This window comes from Gorilla gorilla, chromosome 10 (genome assembly GCF_029281585.2).
Source record: "Gorilla gorilla gorilla isolate KB3781 chromosome 10, NHGRI_mGorGor1-v2.1_pri, whole genome shotgun sequence".
Taxonomy (NCBI): domain Eukaryota; kingdom Metazoa; phylum Chordata; class Mammalia; order Primates; family Hominidae; genus Gorilla; species Gorilla gorilla.
The window spans coordinates 74930026-74951199 of record NC_073234.2 but is presented as its reverse complement, the minus strand read 5'-3'; the positions used below and the strand labels follow the sequence as shown (position 1 = coordinate 74951199).

General features: G+C 42.0%; 1 protein-coding gene across 2 annotated transcripts in view; it reads right to left on the bottom strand.

The window, feature by feature from the left end:
• Window positions 1-297: 297 nt before the first annotated feature.
• The window catches only part of ITPR2 (inositol 1,4,5-trisphosphate receptor type 2), a 499301-nt gene continuing 478424 nt past the window's right edge, over window positions 298-21174 (bottom strand). For both annotated transcript variants that reach the window (XM_031000671.3, XM_055358014.1), the window contains 2 exons: window positions 5118-5279; window positions 298-4433 (listed from right to left, as the gene is read on the bottom strand). In XM_031000671.3, the coding sequence (XP_030856531.1) occupies window positions 4347-4433; window positions 5118-5279 (249 nt within the window). In that variant the 3' untranslated portion in view covers window positions 298-4346. The remainder of the gene's footprint in view (window positions 4434-5117; window positions 5280-21174) is intronic.

Below are 21174 nucleotides of genomic sequence, written 5' to 3'. Positions count from 1 at the left end.
GGAAATCCTAAGCCACCCAATGGTCTGTGCCCACTGAGCTCAAGCAGGGCATCAGACACCATGTGATGCACCAGTACAAGTTGGTACATTGGGGAATTGACCAAATCCCAATAAGCCTTAGGCACACTAGTCCATCTGGATTAGCTCATCGGTGTGGTTCAAGTCACCAAATTTTTTATACCTCATGTCTTGCTATGTAAAATAGCAATCATAATGCCTTTTCATACCAATGCAGATATTACTTAGAAACATGGCAAGAAATGAATAAAGCACTTTAAAGTATTGCAAACAAAAAAGTTATACACATCCAATTTTATTAACATTCACTTATAAATTATCTGCCCTTGTCATATATTGGAATCGTGTTTTTTAGGCAAATATAACAATCCTCTACTGCAGGAGAGAAAGTCTTCTTGGTGATATGAGAAGTACTGGTGTGATAATTTCATAAATTATTCAAGTCTGTGGAAACACTCCAGTTCAGAGAAGGGTACCTGGATTTGTTTTCAGCTTTCTCGATTTTCACATGCACGTTAGGCTATCTGGTTTTGATAGTGCGTGTTTTCTTCTATTAAATGAGATAGCTTTCTCAATAATTATATCAGAAACAGCAGCAGTGAGTGACTAGAGGGCCTCTACTGGCCTCAGGCATTTTCTAAAAACCGGAATTAGCTGTCAAATTTTGAGAATACAGAGCTTCCCACGGCCTCCCTCATCCCTGCATTTGGTGTGCACCTCACAATTTCATGCAATTTAGTGACTTGCCAAGCTCCTGCAGGCATCTGTGTTTGTGCTGAAGATGTCTGTCTCCTCTGCGGTGCACCGTGTCGTGTATCACAGCATATTGGAATGGGTCTGTAGGTAGGAATAGCTGATTTGTTATTCAGGATGGCTTTAACAGCCGCTGGAAGGAACACACCATCTTATGGTAGTTGCTCTTCCACACAGCTTTGTTCTCTGCATGGGTGAGGGGTATCTCTGGGGTCCATCAACTATTACATCATGATGCCTGTGCAATATTTACTTGCTTACGTCCAATCTACTGGGTCCCTGAAGAATAAGCTTTTTTCTTCTTCTTAGCTAATATTTACCCCTCCTTTTCTCTAATGATAGAGTACTGGGAAGCAGAAATCCCTATCTCCACCTTCTCTCACCAACTCCCCAGCCTCCCCACTCATTCTCAGTCCTGGGGACTGGGGGCTGGTGGCTGAGTGTGGACCATACTGCCTTGCTGTTTGCAATAAAACAATTGTAAAATAAAGAGAGCAGCCAAAACAGGGAGTTATGAGCTGAGAATATGGGAATAAGCACACAATTAGTTCTGATGAAAGAAATGTCTTCCTGATGTTATTAACAATCTACTAGAAATTGTGTCCTCTTTACCAACAGAAAAATATTGATGTGCAAGAAAATAAGCTCATTTCTAACTTAACTTTTTAAGGGGTAGAAAATATGATAAATTTTGCATACATACAATTTATTTATTTATATTATAGCCCTGTATGATACAAGCATTTTCTCATCTAAAAGTGTTATTTTAACTCAGAAAACATACTTGCATTAAGCTCTTGAGCCTCAGAATGGAGCACAGAGGGAACAAAACCCTTTTGAAATTAAAAATATTATTCAGCAGAAACTGATACTTTTGAACCAATATGGATTTGAAATAACTAAATATTTTTTCAAAATCTCCCTTAACATCAAAGTTCAAGATGATTGCATTTATTTTGATGTCACTATATAAATACAAGGATGTTAACTGATACTCACCTAGGTCAAATATTCCAGTTGCATTAACAAACATACACATAACAAATATAAATTTATATCAAATGTCAAATTTCCCCATTATCTTCTCCTCTTCTTCATTAGGAATTTGATGTTCTGAAAAGTGCCTTTTTTGTCTGCTTTGATTTTTTGTTGCTGTTTTTTTTTTTTGCTTTATAATTTCTAAGCATTTAGGCAGAAAAGAAAGAGGCATTAAAAAATACAACTCAGAAATATTTAAATTTTGATGAAATAAAAGTCTTGTTAGTTGCAGTCTCTTTTGAATACTTTCCTTGGGAGAAAATATGCTGTGAAACAGTGATCTGCCACTACACAGTGGTTGGGGACATTAGGTCATTTCTAGAAAGCAATTATATACACCTAATGGCTTATTCCCTACAAAATGAACTATTATGGTGTCAGAAAAGGCTAGATACTTTATCATCTGAAAGACAGGTTGCTCAGATGTATACAAATGAATTTATTCTCTTGACCTCTAGTTCAGATGTCAGAAATATTTTATTTTGTACTAAAACAGAGATAGGTTCCTATATTGGAATATGTTCAATATTTACTACCTTTCTCTTCTATTCTCTATCCATAAAACTCTGCCTGATTAAAATATTTTAAAGTGTACTTTTTACCTGATACTGTTAATAGCATTGATGATCCTGGATTTTAAAGATGGCTGCTTTAGTCTACTTTGATTTTGGGAAAGCCATTTTAAACAAACAAATATGTGGTATCATTTAAAGTTTTATAAAGAATTAAGAGTAACTGAATGACAGCTGAATTTCTCATGTATTTATTGACTGCCTGCTAGGTTCAAAGTCTGTGCTGCATGCAGACATATCAAAATTTCTTATATCTTTGGATCATGAATGTCAGGGTCTTTCAGCTCCTCGTCAGAAAAAATACTGTCATGTCAGAGTGAGGAATTCTTAGTATGAGGTGGTGCTGGGGAGTACCAGTAGCTTCAGTTCAAAAATTCATTGCTCTGGGTCCCAACAGCTTTGTTCCAAGTCTACATCTTAACAGTGTGTGGAAGGATTGGTTCAGGCTTCCTTTATATTCTACATAGATCTTGATTTGGGATTTTTAGGAACCAATAGCTTAAGCTATGTTAGAACAATCCAAAAGCCTTAAAAATTGTCATAGCAAAGCCTATGGCAAACCCTATCTGGACCTTAAACCTTGGCGTTGATAACTGAGAATTTAAAGACTCTGGAGGCAGTGTTTTGTTCCTGTGGGGGAGAGGCCAGGTCAACTTGCAGAGCATCTCCCGGAGTCTGGTATCAAGTGTCTTCACTCCCTGTCACATCACTTTTTTCCTCACACTTTCATTATCCATATTTTGTTCTGCTATTCCAAATGTGTAGTCTCTAAGAATAACCTGAACACACCGGGTTATTCTCTCCCTTGACAAATTCCGAGTGCATGATTTAACACAAAAACAATTTGAATAAGAGATTTTTGTCTTTCTACATTTTGAAAAGCCCTTACAGATACAGTTTTAAATATGTAATTGAAATGTGGCATTTTCTTGACTATTCAATACATTTGTTGGATTTTTTTTTTTTCTAACTGCAGGAATAGCATAAATAAAAACGCTCAGGTCCTGAAGCAGTTCTTTAAGCACAGCAAACGTGAGTCAAATGGCTTTCACTCCATGTTTATAAAAGGCAATGCCACCATCATAAGTTTCTCAATAATTCCTATCACCTTTAAGCATTTTCATGTATTAATCTCAATATATTTTAATAGCATACGTATGGTCTCAAAAAATCCTTTCCTGGGGCTTACTGTTGGCTTTTTATTCCCCCAGATCTTCTTAAAATCTTAGCCTATACATGACTTAGAACATGTTTTTAACAAGTTATATGAAAATCTCCTTTTGTGCTCCAGATTGACAGAGCCTGTCTGAATCCCGGAGAAGGCAATCACATTCTGTTATGTTGTCAGCATGAGAGGCAAAAGCTCCAAAGTACTAAGTTCCTAGAGCTGTAAATCCATTGTGCTTCATGTTATAAATAAAGAAATTGCCCTGTGACAGCTACAGTTTGGAAGCATTATCATTTCTCTTTTCAACTCTCACTTTCAATCTTTTCAGTTATTTTCCTTAGTAAAACTTAGCCACCAAAGTATGACTTCTTGTGTCACAAACCTATATGCCACAATTAAAAGAAAGAAATTCCAGCCAACCATGTCAGTGGCTGTAGTCAGCATTTAAGACAAAACTGACTCCTATCGATTTAGCAGAAGATAGTTCTCCCTGCCCCGTGTCTCCTTCCATCCTGCTGCTCCCTGCCCTCTCCAGCCTTTTGGGCAAGCCTTTTCTTCCTGATGCATTGCGAATGTATGATGTACACTTTCTAGCAGATGCATTTGAGGTTAGGTCTTCGCAACCATGAAAACACAGTTATAAATTGTTCTCGGAGCTAACCCACTCAACATCTTGGCACTTGGTTGTTTTTAACTTTTCAACAATAGGCACTGTTCAATCCCCTCCATCTCAGTTCTTTATTCAGTGATCAGGCAGGACACTGATGAAAGGCTAGTCACGGCTTCCCCCCATGGTATCAGTGTGGTGGCATGTGATGATTCACATGGGGTGTGTTTGATCCGAGGAAGCCCAGTCTCTGCTTATTCTTCCTTTGTTCTGTCATCTGGGGGAAAAGAGAGAGTGTGTGTTCAGCGGATTTTCTCACTCTTACCCAGTGCTGGTGGGCCACAACCGTTTTGAGTTAATATTCCCCAACTACCTACTGTCCAGCATCATATAGAATATATTTATCAAAAAAGGGATTTTTTTAAAAGTGAATTTCCATAAACAGAGAAAAAGAGCAAACCCCTTTCTGTGGTTAGGAAGCAGGAGCCATTTTAGAAAACAGATCTTGCCTGTCACATAGCTGTCACCATCACCACAGTCATTTTAATAGCTACCATGGTTACTGTTGATATATTTACTAACAATTTTATATGATAAAGGGGTTGATTATAGCATTGAAATGGCAGATACTAATGAGGATTTGCCTTTCCCATGGGCTTAGTAATTACTATCATGGCAGAAAATGATTTTTTTTTTAAATGCAAAGAGGTGCTTGTATTTTGGCATTTTATCCTTTCCCCCTTCCATAGAAGGAGAAGTGTCGCATGAGGCTCAGGGAGATGGGATAAGTAGAAGTCCCCATTTGCTGGGATGTGGTTCTACAGTACAAGGTGAGGTTTCTTTCTCGGAGTTTGCAATTCTCTGTGGATAATGACCTGGCTCCCTGGACCCTCTGTTTCCCCTCACCGGAAGTGGTGAATGACTTTATCCCACCCAGCCCCATCTCCCTGAATGCACCCACCTGCTCCTTGAGCTCCGCCAGCTGACCCGACAGCTGTTTGACCAGACTCATGGTCGATTCCAACTTCTCCTGAAGGCTCCGAATTTCATTTTGCTCACTGTCGCCTTCATTGCTAACGAGGGACATGGCTCGCATCCGAGGAAACCAATCCAAATTCTTCTCCTGAAAGCAAATAAATGTGTGCGAACAAGGGAATAAGTATGGAAGGGGAGAATGTCTATAGCTGTTTATTATTACTAACATTTAAACCAAAGTCTCTTAGCACTCAAATTGGAGAGAGAAAACCTGGCACAGGGAGGGGCTGAAGTAGGGCTTAGACACTGGTCTTCATGGGCTGGGGGAAGACCCCAAATATTGAAGCAAACTTTATACGGGCTTCCAGGGAGGTTCTGGCTGAGACATTTAGAAAGCACCATGAAGGCTGCAGGCATTCAGTGAATGATGATGAATGATGAGGTGGGGTCTGGAGGCTGGGGGAACAGATCCAAGTGTGTGTGGGTACAGCATAGGCATGCACTGTTTCTCTTTCCCCCTGGCACACAAGAGAAGTGGGGGGATGGTATAGGAAAGTGGTAAAAGAAATGTTTCAGCCTCAGCCACCCACACTACTTTACCTCCCACTTCCTCTGTAAAGGCTCCCCACCAGCTCTGCCTCCCTCAGAGCTCCACTTGAGGAAGAGGGAAGTGGGAGGGCATGGCCTGAGGTTACTCTGTCTGCTCCCTTTGGAAAGATTTTATTGCAATGGGTGAGAGTTAGACTTCCCCACAGGGCAATAGCTGGTTCCACTTCTGTTTTTGTAGGCAGCCTGGGTGTATGTAGGTGTTTTGTGTGTGTGTGTGTTTTCCCTCCAATCGTGGCAGAGACTGACAGATGCTTTCTTCAAGACTCTGCTCGATTGTCTAACATCATAGAATCACTATGCATTACTTATATGACATTTTTCCATCCTCCCCAAAGCTCTGCAAGGTAAATCATGTGGTCCGCATTTTACAGATAAGGAAACAAGAGGCTCTAAGTTTCATTACTCTTGTCACAAGCTAGTAAAGGGCAAAGCTGGGATTTGAAGCCTCTGCAGCATTGATGGGGTGTGCCAGTCTTTGTCTCTATCTACCTACCTATTTCTCTAAATCACCTTCTCGCAACATCTCTAGCAGTGAGCATCGTGCTTGAAACTCTTTCCATTCCAGAGAAGTCCACTGAAATGGCTACAACAACCTCTGCCTGTGGGATCCCTAGAATGAGAGTCATTGGAGTGTTCTTCTCTAAGTGACAGTGGCAAGGCCCAATTTGTGTATCTCTAGACTGCAGGCTCAATCTTACCTGGCCCTTGGGTTGGCTTTTTGTTGTTGTTGCGTCAGAGAATAACAAGTTCTTTATAGTTCCCTACCCCCAATGGCAGTGAAAAGGGATGATAAAGAACTAAAGATAAAATATATTGAAGAGTTTTAAACTGCATTTAAACAGCTGTAGCTAATTAGCATTTCAAAGGTGAACAGTAACTTACTCTAAAGTGCAGAGAGACAGATTCATTCATTCAATCAATCCTTCAGCATCTATTGTTAGGTATTTAGGGGTGAAAGTGAGATAAGACTGTGTCTGCTCTCAAGGAGCTTATGGCTCAGGACAGCCCTCCACAAAGAGTGGGCTGCACACTGTGTGTATCAAAATCCCCTGGTTGCTTGTTAAAACTGCAGATTCCCACCCCACCACCTCTTACCAAATCAGGACCTCAGGGAATGTGTGTGGTTCTAACATCATTAAAGTGTTAAGGACTCTGGTTTACAGAAACAGAGAAGACAGTGGCTGGGTAGGGAGACGGAGCAAAAGGGAAAGATCTGAAATAGGCATGTGGGGGAAGAGCAGAGGAAACCTAACAGGGGCCCATGAAATGCTTGCACGGTAGTGTGGCTGGGCCAGCTGCTCACACACAGCCCAGGTGGATGTGCAGATGAGGCAGAAAGCTGGACTGACACAGCATGCTGTGTCTCTCTGGGATGAGCATCAGGAAGATCAAGGTTTAAGGGAGCTGGGAAGATCAGTAGAGTGGTGGTTGATGTGATGCACGTTAATGTGTGAACTGGTAGGAAGGACAGAGGAGAACAGACCTGTGCTAAATGCTCTTTAAGCACTTATTCCTTTCAACAATTCTGTGAACTTAGGTTCTGTTATCTATCCAGTATTTATATTATGTATTATCTGAATTTTACAAATGAAGAAAGTGAGGTGCCATGGTTTAGATATGGTTTGTCTGCGTTCTCCAAACCTCCTGTTGAAATTTGATCTCCAGTGTTGGAAGTGGACCGAATGGGAGGTGTTTGGGTCACGGCGGCGGGGGAGCGGGGGGGGGCAGATCCCTCAGGAATTGGCTTGGGGCCATTCTCACAGTAGTAAGTGAGCTATCACTCTTTTTGTTTGTTTGTTTTTGTTTTGTTTGTTTGTTTGTTTTTAAGACTGAGTTTCACTCTTGTTGTTGTCCAGGCTGAAGTGCAATGGCACAATCTCAGCTCACCACAACCTCCGCCTCCCGGATTCAAGCGATTCTCCTGCCTCAGCCTCCCGAGTAGCTGGGATTATAGGTGTGCACCACCATGCCCGGCTAATTTTGTATTTTTAGTAGAGATGGGGTTTCTTCATGTTGGTCAGGCTAGTCTTGAACTCCTGACCTCAAGTGATCCGCCTGCCTCGGCTTCCCAAAGTTCTGGGATTACAGGCGTGAGCCACCGCGTCCGGTGAGTTCTCACTCTTAGGAGCCTGGATGGGTTCTCGGGGGAATGGATTAGTTCCCATGAGAGTGCGATGTTATAAGCCAGGATGCTTGGTTTGGTGTCTTTTTGCACATGCCCACTTCCCCTTTGGCCTTTCTCTGCCATATTTCGATGCAGCACAAAAGCCCTCACCAGAAACCAAGCAGATGCTGGCGCCACGCTTCCTGTGTAGCCTTCAGAACCATGACCTAAATAACTTTCTTTTCCTTATAAATTACCCAGTCCCAGGTATTCCTTCACAGCAACACAAAATAGATTAAGAAATGAAGCTAGTAACTGGATTAGCTGGGATCCCAACTCAGATCTGTCTGCATCAAGGTCTGTTGGCAAGACAGGAGATTGTGGACAGAAAATAGAATAACAAAATTTAAAATTCCGAAGGTAGAACAACTTCAGGAAATGAAAATTTTGGGGTGAGAGTGCCTTAAGTCTGGTAAAAGTAAATATCACTGAACTTGGGAAGTTAGTGTTTAATGGATACAGACTATTAGCTGGAGAAGATAAGAAATTTCTGGAGATAGATTAGTGATGGTTGCAGAACAATGTGAATGTGCTTCACGCCACAAAACTGTACACTTTAATGGTAAAATGGTAAGTTTTGTGTTATATATATTTTACCACCATTTAAAAAAAATCACAGAATTTGCAGAGGCTAATCTTTTAGATGAATTGTGCACTAAACTCCTGAAGTCATCCTGCAGGTCAGTAGTTGGGGTAGATGAGGAGGCTGTGGGTGGCCAAGGGCCAAAATCTGTATGAATGAACAAAAGACCAGGAGGTATTAAAGGATAGGATGGGAAGGATTAGAAAAGTGCATTTTTATGGGAGATTTGAGGTGTGTTGATTTCTTGGTGATGAGGAGCCCAGAGTGCTGACCCTTTTCTAGGGCTCTTAATCCAGACGGGTTGGGAAAATAGGCAGCTGCCACCAAGGGGCTAAAGGAGAAGGGGGTCACCATGGTTTGAAGGCTTGTCCCCTCCAAAATTCAATTTAATTTTTAAATTTAATTGGCGTTGTAACAGTATTAAGATGTGGGACCTTTAAGAAGTGACTAGACTATGAGGCTTCCACCTCATGGGGGTGGGGATTGGTGCTGTAACAAAAGGGCAAGTTCGGACCTTTCTTGCTCTCTGTCACCCTCTCACTTTCTATCCTATGATGATGCAGCAAGAAGGCCCTCACCAGACGTGGGCACCTTGAAAACAGACTTCTCAGCCTCCAGAACTGTAAGCCAATAAATTTCTGTTCATTATAAACCACCCAGTCTCATGTATTCTGTTACAGCAACACAAAACGGACTAAGACAGGGCTCCTCTTGGGAGAGCCAAGAAAGCAGCATTCTGGGAGAGATTTTTTCAACATATAACAGCACAAGGATTCCGGAGGGGTTGTTGGGGCAGGGGGATTTGGGAGCATCACAGACTGGGCTTGGGGTAAGAAGGTACCAGGAATGTGAGGGATGGTGAAAACATTAACCTGCAAAAAGTTTCCAAAAGAAACAGATGCAAAACCTTGTTCTAACAGTAGACTGCAACTCTCACAGATAATGTGTGAGCATTTGTAAAGTTGTCTCCAAAGAAACACTATTGCAAGCATCTCAGGGGCCAGGATCAGCCAAGTCCATGGCCTCTTGCTTTTGAGGAAACAATGGCAGCTCTCAGTGGACCATAGCTGGTGCCATTTGAGCCATAGAACTCCCTTTCCCTACACTCTCTTTTTTCATTTGTTTCTTTGTTCATCCATTCACTTAATAATCCTTGCTTGTGTTTACTATGTCTCTGTTAGGCACTGGGAAAACAATAGTAAGCAAAATCCAGCACAATTCTCGTGCTTATGGAACATATAGTTCATAGGTGGAGAGTAAGACTTCAAACAAAGGATGACAAAAGTAATGAGAAGCTGTGCTTAAGTGCAAAAGCTACACAGTCCTGTCATCTTTTCTCTTCGTTCCTAAATATTATTCTGTCTTCCAACCTTCTTCTGGTTTTTCTAATCTTTCTTTCACTCCTTGTATCTGTCTGTGTTTTGGTTTGTTTGTTTCTCAGCCTTTTCTCTCCTACCTTTCTGCTTCTTGTTCCACTCCTCCCTTCCCTTGTGTATCTGCTGGTCTTAATCTGAGACAAATATATAATGTACAACTAAAAATCATTTTAATATTGAGTATTTTATGGTTCCTTTTCTTAATTTTTAAGAGACCTGAGTTGAATGCTTTACATTTCTCACTACAATGGAAAAAAAATAACTTAAATTGATTGCTTTCTGTTCTCTTTTTTGAAGAAAGCAGTCTTGTAAAAATCAGTTCCACAACTGATTTTTCTTCAAAATTACTGCAGAAAGTACAGTAGTCCCCCTTATTTGAAGTGGATACATTTCAAAACCCCTAGTGGATGTCTGAAACTGTGGAGAGTACTGAATCCTAGATATACTACATTTTTTCCTATATATACATATCTATGATGAAGGATAATTTATAAATTAGGCACAGTAAGAGATTAACAATAACTAATAATGAAATAGTACAATTAAGACAATATACTGTGATAAAAGTGGTTTCTGTTTCTCTCTCTCAAAATATCTTATAGTCCATTTTGGACTATAGTTGACTGTGGGTAACTGAAAGCACAGAAAACAAAGCCATGGAGAAGGGGGATTACTGTACATTCTTTTCATGAAAATTAACTCCAATACAGCAGCATTCTTACACAGTGAATATGCTTTTCCATTGAAAGTAGCTGCCAATTAAATACTCAGAAGTTTCTCTCTCTGCTCTTATGGCTTCCACAGAAGGCTCAATCTGAGCAGGGGAAGAGGAAGGTAAACCCCAGACTTTAACCTAAGCCAGAACCACAGGACAGACACACAGAGAAGATACTAGTTAACAGGACACCACTTCCTCTCCATGTCGACTTGTAATATGTATGCCATCTAACAAAGCAGTTTGATTTAGTTTGTTATTTCTTGGTTTAGTCATGCATGCTATGTACATCTTGCGATCATGCATATGATTATCAGATTCCCATGATGACTTTGGTCAAAATGAAATATGAAATAATCTCCTTACTTCACCAGGAATAAACATATTTGACCACAGGGTAGTATAAAGTCAGGGAAGATGTAGATTAACTGTTAGATTCTGAGGCTATAATGTATGGTCCTAGTAAGTGGGTGAGTGGAAATCCAGAGCTTCTCAAAGATTCTAAAATGCAAAACTCAAAGATGAACCATCATGTCCCTGAGAAGTCCCTTTAGGGCTCACACACCATGTCAACCATACCCTTTTATCCCTAAATTCTAACAGTTATCTATTTCTCTGGGTGATTAAAAGACCATTAGATAGAAGTGTAGAAACCTGGTAGTCATTCAATAAAATGATTAGGTTGCAAGTGTCAAAAGTCAGCTGCGCTGGGCCAGGCACGGTGGCTCATGCCTATAATCCCAGCACTTTGGGAGGCCGAGGTGGGCAGATCACCTGAGGTCAGGAGTTCGAGACCAGCCTGGCCACCATGGTGAAACCCTGTCTCTGCTAAAATTACAAAAATTAGCCAGGTGTGGTAGCGGGCACCTGTAATCCCAGCTACTCGAGAAGCTGAGGCAGGAGAATCGCTTGAACCCAGGAGGTGGAGGTTGCAGTGAGCTGAGATCATTAACACAGCACTGCAGCCTTGGCTACAAGAGTAAAGACTCTGTCAAAAAAAGATCAGCTGTGCTATGTTTTCATATTTAGTTCTTAAATGTGATATCTGATCTATGGGAAAAGGAAAATGGGAGTATAACGGAAAGAGCACCAATCTATGAGTCAGGACACCCCGGTTCTTGTTTTAGCTTAGCAAAAAACTAGCTGTAAGATATAAGGAGGAAGAAAGCCTTATTCTCTGAGTCCCAGTTTCCTTATCTGTAAAATCAGAATGTCACCCTAGGTGGTGTCTGTGTCTCTTCCAGCTCGTCATTCTGTGAGCTATGATGTAAAGACAGCTTAAAAAAACAAATTGTTGAGAGAAGATTGAGCTTGCCAAGTGAGCAAACAGAAACACGGCATTGTGGCTAGAAGCAGCCTCAAAACCATACAGCCCACACCCAGTATACTGCAAATGCCCAGCCTGAAACCTAGAAAGTTTAGGTTTCCTTGAGGTCTCAAGGCACAATAGCAGCAAATGTCCCTGCACCTGACTTCCACTTCAGGACAAGTTCTTCCATATTACATAGTGGAATCGCTCTTATATAATCTATCCCTATTCTTACTTAATTGTCCACTGGCTCAAGAAAATATAAAGAATGTAATAATTTTTCTCCATAACAGAATGAGATTAAGAAATAATGTGATTGGCTTATGTTAGGCGAACATTGGAGAAATTGTCTTGGTCTTTTTAGCTCTATTAGGTACATATTAAAAGTTGACTGTGGGTAAGCTATAAAAAGCAAGAACTGTGGTTCTACATCATAGTAATGTATCCTACTTGTGGGCTGCCTACCAAATGGCAGGCACTTTTTAATCATGCTATGACCGATACCCACAATTGCATAAGTTAGGGACTATTTCCATCCCATTTTGCAGATGCCAATACTGAGGCAAGAAGATTAGTTACTTGCCCAAGGTCATATAGGTGGTGTTAGTGGCTAAACCAGGCTTTGGCCTCCACCCTGTTTGATTGAAAAGCTTGTATTCTGTCACTGCACCAGATTACTCTGCATGTCTAATGGAGATATCTATGCTTAGCTTCTAAACTTGCTAAGGAAAACAAAGACTATAGTGAATCTCCAAACAGAAGCTACTATACCTTGGGCCCCCTTGATTTCTTCTTCTGGGGTATGCTAATGATTGATTTATTAAAAATCAGAAACACAAACCCTCTAGGTATGTTATCATGGATGCAAGCGCAGGTACTGATAGAAATGCAGCAACAGTTGACATTCACTGTGATTTTGTAGAATGCTCTGAAACACTGCTAATAAATAACAACCCATGAAATATACTATGTCTTGTAATGGAGTATCAGTAAACCATTTAATATGTACCTTCACCTGTGCATACAGACTTGACGACTATGCTTAGAATGTGCTATGACAAGATCATTTCCTAAGGTTTTTCTTGGTTACCATCCTTTCCTGAGCTTTATGTGTATACTGCATTTTCCATTCTAAAATTCATTCACAAAGCCTTCTAGGCTGAGGAGCATTAAGCATTTTCCCCAAAGCCTCAGCATGACCTATTGCATTCCTCTCTTTGCACTTTTTGTCTGAAGACATCAGCAGAAATGGCTCTCAAAAGCCACACAAGTCACGCTGCTACTGCCTACTTACTGGAAGATCCCTCAGGGAAAGACAACATTTCTTCTTTCCTAGAACTTTAGACTTAGAAAATAATCTGGAACAAGAATTAATCATTTGGTTATGGGGCGTGGTTATGGGGGCGTGTCTCATGTACCCCAGCACCTCTGCTTGATTTCAGTAAGGGCATGATGAGTTTCTCACCTTTGCACCAACATGGTGGCCTTGAGGGCAGATTAGGCATTATCTCAAAAAATTAGGAGATACCCATGACATTGGCATTGGGATTCCTCATCCAGTTTCTAGTGAACACCCACCTATATACAACTACTGCTCAAGGTGGGCAACAAAACAACTGGTTCTCACAGAGGCTCAGATGTGGGCCTTGCATTCATGAGGGAGGAAGGATGGGCTAGAAAACATAGTCTTGTTCGACAAGTGTCAGGGACTGCAGGTGACAGAGAAAGGATACAGCTGTGTTCTTTGAAATTAAAACACTAAGGCTAGGCATGATGGTGCATGCCTATAATCCCAGAACTTTGGGAGCCAAGGTGGGAGGACTACTTGAGCCCGGGAGTTTGAGACCATCTTGGTCAACATAGCAAGACCTCATCTCTACTAAAAATTAAAAAATTAACTGGGTGTGGTGGTGCACACCTATAGTCCATCTTGGTCAACATAGCAAGACCTTATCACTACTAAAAATTAAAAAATTAACTGGGTGTGGTGGTGCACACCTATATTCCATCTTGGTCAACATAGCAAGACCTTATCACTACTAAAAATTTAAAAATTAACTGGGTGTGGTGGTGTACACCTATAGTCCATCTTGGTCAACAGAGCAAGACCTCATCTCTACTAAAAATTAAACAATTAACTGTGTGTGGTGGCGCACACCTATAGTCCAAGCTACCTGGGAGGCTGAGGTGGAAGGATCATTCAAGCCTAGAAGGTAGAGACTGTAGTGAGCTATGATCATGCCACTGCACTCCAGTCTGGGCAACACACAGAGACCCTGTCTCTAAAACAACAACAACAACAAAAACTATTCTTGGACTGACAAATAAATGAAAACCTTGACAATTCATTCTAAAAACACGGTTAGGGTTAGGGAAGAAGAGTAAGAGTGAATTTTGCTCCATTAGAAAAACATGTGACAGGACTTGAAGATTCATTTTCAAGCTCGTATTAAACAGATCCTTCTTTCTGTGTCTCCCTGTCTATTCTGTCTGGATCTCCCTGGATCTTCCTTGTGAACTGTTAGATTCCTGTAAATGTGGTGGAGTACCAAATTTGTGTGGATTGAGAAATTTGAAATGTGTTAGTTACACAAAGCAAAACAGGATTGAAAGATTTTGTAAAGCAACAAATCCCTTCAGAGTATTATCATCATACCTTGAAATATTGCTCAAATCTAAATGCTCAAATATCAGATTTACATTATATATTCACATATTATAAATTTGTGAATTTTTACAAAATTATAAAGCAATATGACAAACAGAAAGCATCCTTGGTTAGCTGAGGCCATATGCAGAGTGGCTGAAGCCCACGCCTTAGAGACGTGCATGGCACCCAGCAAAGGCTGGTGTCACTGCCATGTTCCTGCCTGGCCCCTTTTTCATGGCACCACTTTCAGTGTGCTGGTGGGAAGGGGATCCTGGCCTAGGAGCCTTCCAGGGATGAGCCTATTTAATCTAGTCATTGCTCCCAATGGCAGAGGGAAAAAGAGTCTCCATGAAAGTGCCCATGAAGGAGGAGAGTTCTGGGATGAAAATGACTTCACGGGACTCCTAATCTCAGCAGGGCCCAGGTATACAATAAAAAAGCTACAGCTGGAAGGTACTGAGAGATGGGCTGATTCTATAACCCCTGGCTTTATAGGCAGCACAGCCATGATGGGAGGGGTTGTGACCCATGCCCAGCACAGGGCTTGCAGGAGGACAGGACTGTCCACTACCATGTTATGGATGGTCCTGCGGGCTCTAAGCTTCTGTAGGTGTGAGCCTGAAGGCCCCTAACCCTACTGGCTTCCTGACTTTAGGGAGGCAGAGGGAAGCAGGTAAGTGAGGACCCCCTCTGCCAAAAAAAAGGATCAAAATAGTTCAACCAACATTTCAAAAAATGCTATGAGGTGTCAGGAACACTGGGCTCTGGAGTTTCAAAGACTCATGGGTCAGAATTTCCATCCTTAGACTGTTTCCAGACCAGTGGGGGAGTTGGTATGGGTAAAGACAGATGGCAGTAAAAACTTCTGCAGCAGGCATCCTGGGGGCGAGAGGCACTGTATGTACTAGCCCTCATCTGCAAATCATCCTCTGGGGTGGGCTGCATGCCAGATGGTGGCTCTTAATTGCTTGGGGGCATTGAGAGAGCTGTGATCTTCAAGACCTACCTCTCCCAGGTGGCCTGAAATAGCACCAAGTCTGAAAGCAGGGCTCTGGGCAGTGACTTGGGAAAACAGGTGTGGATACCAAGTGTGATGAGGACCCTAGAGCTTAGCTTTGTTCCTGTGGTGGCAAGTGGTGGGTCTCACCCCCCAGACAACAGCCTGGACTATGAATAGAGACCACAGCCCCAGAGAACCCACCTTACTTCTCTGGCCCATTCCTCCTCCTTCCTCCTTCCCAACTCTCCCTCTTAGAAACTTTCTGACCCCCATGAGCAGGAGGGCAGAGGCTGCATAAAGAAGTGCAATTACTTGTGTCTTCTCTTTTGGTCCCAGACTTCTCATCCTCAATCCAGCCAACCATAAGCCTTAGCTGTCTACAGAATGCATCAGCTACATCTGCTCATGGTGGGGTCCTGCCCATTCCCAGCCAACAGGGCACCGAGGGATAGAGCCACAGAGAGAAGAGGGAGTGACCCAGGACTGGGGAGGTCTAAGAAGGCTCAGATCCAGTGGCAGCTTAGACGGCTGGCAAGCTACAAGGCCTCTTATCAATAACTTTAGCAGCACTGCTAGGGCAGTAACCAGGAACATGAAGAAGCAGGACTCTAGGATGAGTGACCACCTCTGATGAGTGACTTGCTGGGAGGCTCTGGGGACGGGCACTGGTCCCAATGCTGAGCCAACGTGAGGGTGAGAAACACTCAGAGAGGGGAGGTGGAGTCCAGCTCCCAGAATTGCTCTCAGCCATCAGCCAGCTGATTCCTAGATGCTGTAGTGGCATCAGACTCAGGGACTGGGGCCCAATCTGTCAAAGGTCTCTAGGAATCTGGAGATGCATTTGATGATGAAATGATGGGGAAGCTGGTCTGAGCAAGGGGCCTGCCCAGCATTCTCCCGGGTCCCTATTGCTGTTTTTCCTACAGAAATGTCAAGCGGGAAACATTCTGCCCATAAAGGAAACATAATTAGGTAAAGCTTTGGCATCAGAAGAGACAAATCAGCCAGGAGTGGCAGCACACACATGTAGTACCAGCTACTCAGGAGACTGAGGTAGGAGGACTGCTTGAGCTCTGGGAGATCAATGCTGCACTGAGCTGTGATTGTGCCACTATACTCCAGCCTGGGTGACAGGGTGAGACCCTGTCTCAAAAAAGGAAGAGACTGTTGGGGACACCAGCAACCCAAGGTCCTACCAATGGACTTCTTCAGGGCCAGTCATGTCCCTTCCTGCTTTTTCCTGTGTTTTTCTTTTCCTGTCAATTCTGAATTCCACTGAATCTCCTTGGGACTTTAAGCCTTTCTTAATCTTATTACTTATTAATTTCCATATTTTAATCTGAGTTATCATCTCCTGTCCTCCTTTGAAAAGAACATAAATGTTTATTTCTTCTGCAAATAATATGAAGTAGAAACATTTGCAAATCTCGCTGAGATAGGAAAAAAACTAGAGATTTCTTCATGGTGAGATTAGGGGAAAACATTTGGAATAGGGTATTGAATACCCAAGGGGGCATTCGTCCAATGTATGGCTGCCCACAGTCTGAAGCTCCTTCCTGTATCTGAGGAAATCATTACTGTGGGGTCCTGATGGAAGGCTGGGTCCAGTCTTCTGCGACAGAAGCTGAAAAGGCTGATACTCTGTCTGCCCTCCCTGTGGCAGCTAGAGCTCAGTCATGTGACCAAAGGGTGGCCCATCAGATGCTCTTGCCTGAGATTTTCATATGGAACAAGGGATGCCAAGAAGCAAAACAGTACAGAATTCTTTCCATTCACGGTAGTTGGAGAGGTGGCTTCTGGCCGTGGTGACGCCCTCTGTGCTGGAGCCAGCTTCCAGCACTCAGCAATGGCACTCTTCCTCTAACCAGGCTGTCCCCAGGTGGGACCTCTGGCCAGCTCTTGGATTTTCTCTTGGAATCTGCTCATACTGAGTCTGGTTTCTGCTTTCCTCTGAATGTTGTAATCCTTTCCACAAATTCATTCTCTCCCTAAGATAACGAGAGTCAGTTGCTGTTGTTTGCAATATAGAACCACTGCAGGAGTCCATGTGGGCACTGATGGTGGCTTCAGAAGGGGTGGCAAGAGTGGGACACAGGAAGTGGTACCACAGTAATGTCTGCCAAGGGGGCTTTGAAGTCAAAAACTGAGTGCTTGAAAATGCACACTTGACAGACAACAGTTTTCCCCTGGAGGATAAGAACGCATTCACAGAGCTCAAAATAGTTGGTTAGCATGATTAATGTGAACAGACAGACTGGATAATTCAGCCCCTAAAGTGGATTATTAGGCCAAAATCCCACAGCTGTTCTCTCGGAGAAGAGAACTGGGTTGCGCCATTTGTGGGACCAATGGTGCACATCTCTTTCCACCTCTGCATCCAGTGACACTGTGTTGGCAGTTTGAAATCAACCCTGGTGGGAGTATTTGCACCATGGACATAGGCAGATGCTATAATCGAGGCTTACTCAAATTGGTTGTTAAACACCAACTAGCATACCACTGAACAATGTCCCTTACTAGTGGAGATGGAGGAGACCATAAAGGATAGGTTAAATTAAATGACTGACCCAAAGTTACACATCAGATCATAGCAGAACCAGGACAATGAAGGTCTCCTAATACAACAAAGATGCTTCTGACCTTAAAAGCCTCTTTACCTTTGAACATGTTACCATTGGAATTTTTAGTTTACTGGGCTCATGGTTCAGTCATTGTCTTTCTGAGTCTTTCAGTTATTTTGTATTTACAAGTGTATTTGGTGATCAAAGTCCTCGATCATGATAATGAAAAGCCTGTTACATCAAGATTATCTTGCTCTTTAAAATCCAAAAAGGTCAACAACAAAACAAAACAAAAAGGCAGTTTATCTTTCAAATACTACTCAGAAAATGCTGAATAGCCAGTGATGGCACCAGACTCAAGGTGGCCTACAGAAAGACTAGATCTGAGTCTTTTAGGTAGACTCTTACAGAGGGGTCTGCCCAAATTTTCCATGACAGTCTGAGTATCTCTCCTCTGCTCATCTTTTAAGAGCAACCTGAAGACAGGATTCAGGATTTTCCAGTTATGCTGAGGTTCAAATAATACAACCATTTTGTGCTTTAGTCATAAGCAATAATAATTTGGCTCCATAATTGTTTCAGTTAACCCACAACTCAATAAATTTCTTCCTAAAATGTAAATCAAAATAGCTTTTCTGTCAGTCTTGCCTAATACTTTGACAGGATGTCACTGAAATTCCTCAAATATGATCATTATATTTATTTTCACTGTAGATGACTTATTAGAGGGAGAATTAGGAGTAAGTATTCATGTGCAGAACTCAAGGAAAACTATACACACACACACACCTCTGTATACAATGACTATACAGAAAATACTATACCTGAGAACCTAAAGAAAAACCATCCCCAGAAATTGTTTAGCACCATAACCAAATGCAACAACAAAAATGCAAAAATAGAATTAAAAACTGTTTTGGGCCAGGTGCAGTGGCTCATGCATGTAATCCTAGCACTTTGGGAGGCTGAGGCGGGTGGATCACCTGAGGTCAGGAGTTCAAGACCAGTCCGGCCAACATGGTGAAATCCCGTCTCTACTAAAAATACAAAAATTAGCCAGGCATGGTGGCAGGTGTCTGTAATCCCAGCTACTCAGGAGACTAAGGCAGGAGAATCTCTTGAACCCAGGAGGTGGAGGTTGCAGTGAGCCGAGATTGTGCCACTGCACTCCAGCCTGGGCGACAGAGCCAGACTCCCTCTCAAAAAAATAAATAAATAATAAAATCTGTTTTGGTAAATGCATCTGTTACTTTTTGATAGTATATTTTTAGGTTTGTCTCACACAAATAAATGGGTAAATCTACTAAAAGTCTACTGCTCCTTTTGAAAAAAAAAATATTTAACAAGTAATGATGAAACCTTAAAATTACAGAGTAGCTCAAGGAAGGGTCCACCACATGGTCGTAGTCACAGAGCATTACCTGCTGTCATCTGATTGTACTGTGTTTGCAGCCGGCCAGCTCACCAGCTAATGTTCTTTCACTAGTCCCTGACATTGCCATTTTATTTAGTTGTTCTTTAAACTGTGAAGTCTCTCTTTAAGTCTTTTCCATTGTCTTCAAAATTCTACCCAGCAAGAGGAAGAGAGTTGGTGGTTCTCTTTTTTGTTTGTTTGTTTTTGAGATGGAGTTTTGCTCTTGTTGCCCAGGCTGGAGTGCAATGGTGGGGTCTCAGCTCACTGCAACCTCTGCCTCCTGGGTTCAAGTGATTCTCCTGCCTCAGCCTCCCAAGTAGCTGGGATGACAGACACATGCCATCTAACACGCCCAGCTAATTTTTGTATTTTTAGTAGAGACAGGGTTTCTCCATGTTGGTCTCGAACTCCTGACCTCAGATGATCTGCCTGCTTTGGCCTCCCAAAGTGCTGGGATTACAGGTGTGAGCCACTGCACCTGGCAAGTTGGTGGTTCTCAAAGTCTGTCTTCCCTAGATCACCTGGGAAATGGTTAGAAATACAAATTCTTAGGCCTTACTCCAGATCTACAGAATCAGAAACTCCGGGGTTGAAGGCCCAGTAATTGGTGTTTTAATGAGACCTCTAGGTGGTTGTGATGCAGGCTAAAGTTTGAGAATGACCACTATAGATAACTTCAGGTCTAACCAATGATTTCCTAACATCACTACTCGTTGGATGAACTATAAAGAAAATTCTTAACCATACTCGTCGTACATGCTGATTTTGTAATCAAACAATTTATTGGCTAAATAGATACACATTGGAGCATAAAAGGAGTGCTACTAATAATTATGTAGAGACGAGGACATTAGGTGAAAGACTGCTCCAGTCAAAACTATGGTTCCTCTGGGTTCCATTAAAACTTAGACTATCATTTATTGGATCTGGACCAACTAAGTAAGAGAATGAAATAATTCTGTGACAGTATTTGGGCAGCTTCTCTAGATTAGAAAGTCCCATTTACATGTGTAAAATTGTGAGAGCATGACTTTGAGATATTATCTACTGGGAAGTCATAAGCATTCTGGTCACTCAAAAAATGCCTATAACAATGGGTTTTAACATATTTCTTTTGTGAGAGTGGTCCATACTGTCCACTCCCATTTCATTATTACCCATTCTCTCCTTTAACTCTTATAAAATGGACAGATGCTAATACTCTCTTGAAATTCCTCTTTGATTCCAAATACCTTTTTCTAGAAAATCCCTATTTTTTCCCCTCAGTCTTTCATCCCTGGTCTCTCTACTGGTCTCTGAGCTTTCCAAAAATCCACTGCCAACAGGCTGGGGCACACTCAGGTTAAAGATCTTGAATGGCTTTTGGGGGTCAGCACAACACAGAGGCCTAACAAAAAATTCAAAGTTGGATGAAGGTGATATGCCAGGTTGCACTAAAGAGACCTTGCACTCAGACCAAACTTTCTCATTAGCATCAGAGACCTAAACATTCTTCACTAGATTTTTCAAACAGGGCATCATGTGGCATGAGGGATGGTGAATTTAAAAATCTGAATTGAGTACAGACCAATATGTTATTCTGGGAGGTGGGGCAAACACGGTGTGATGTCAAAATGGCATTCAACTCTAAGTTAGATTATAGCTTTGCAGAATATAGCAGTG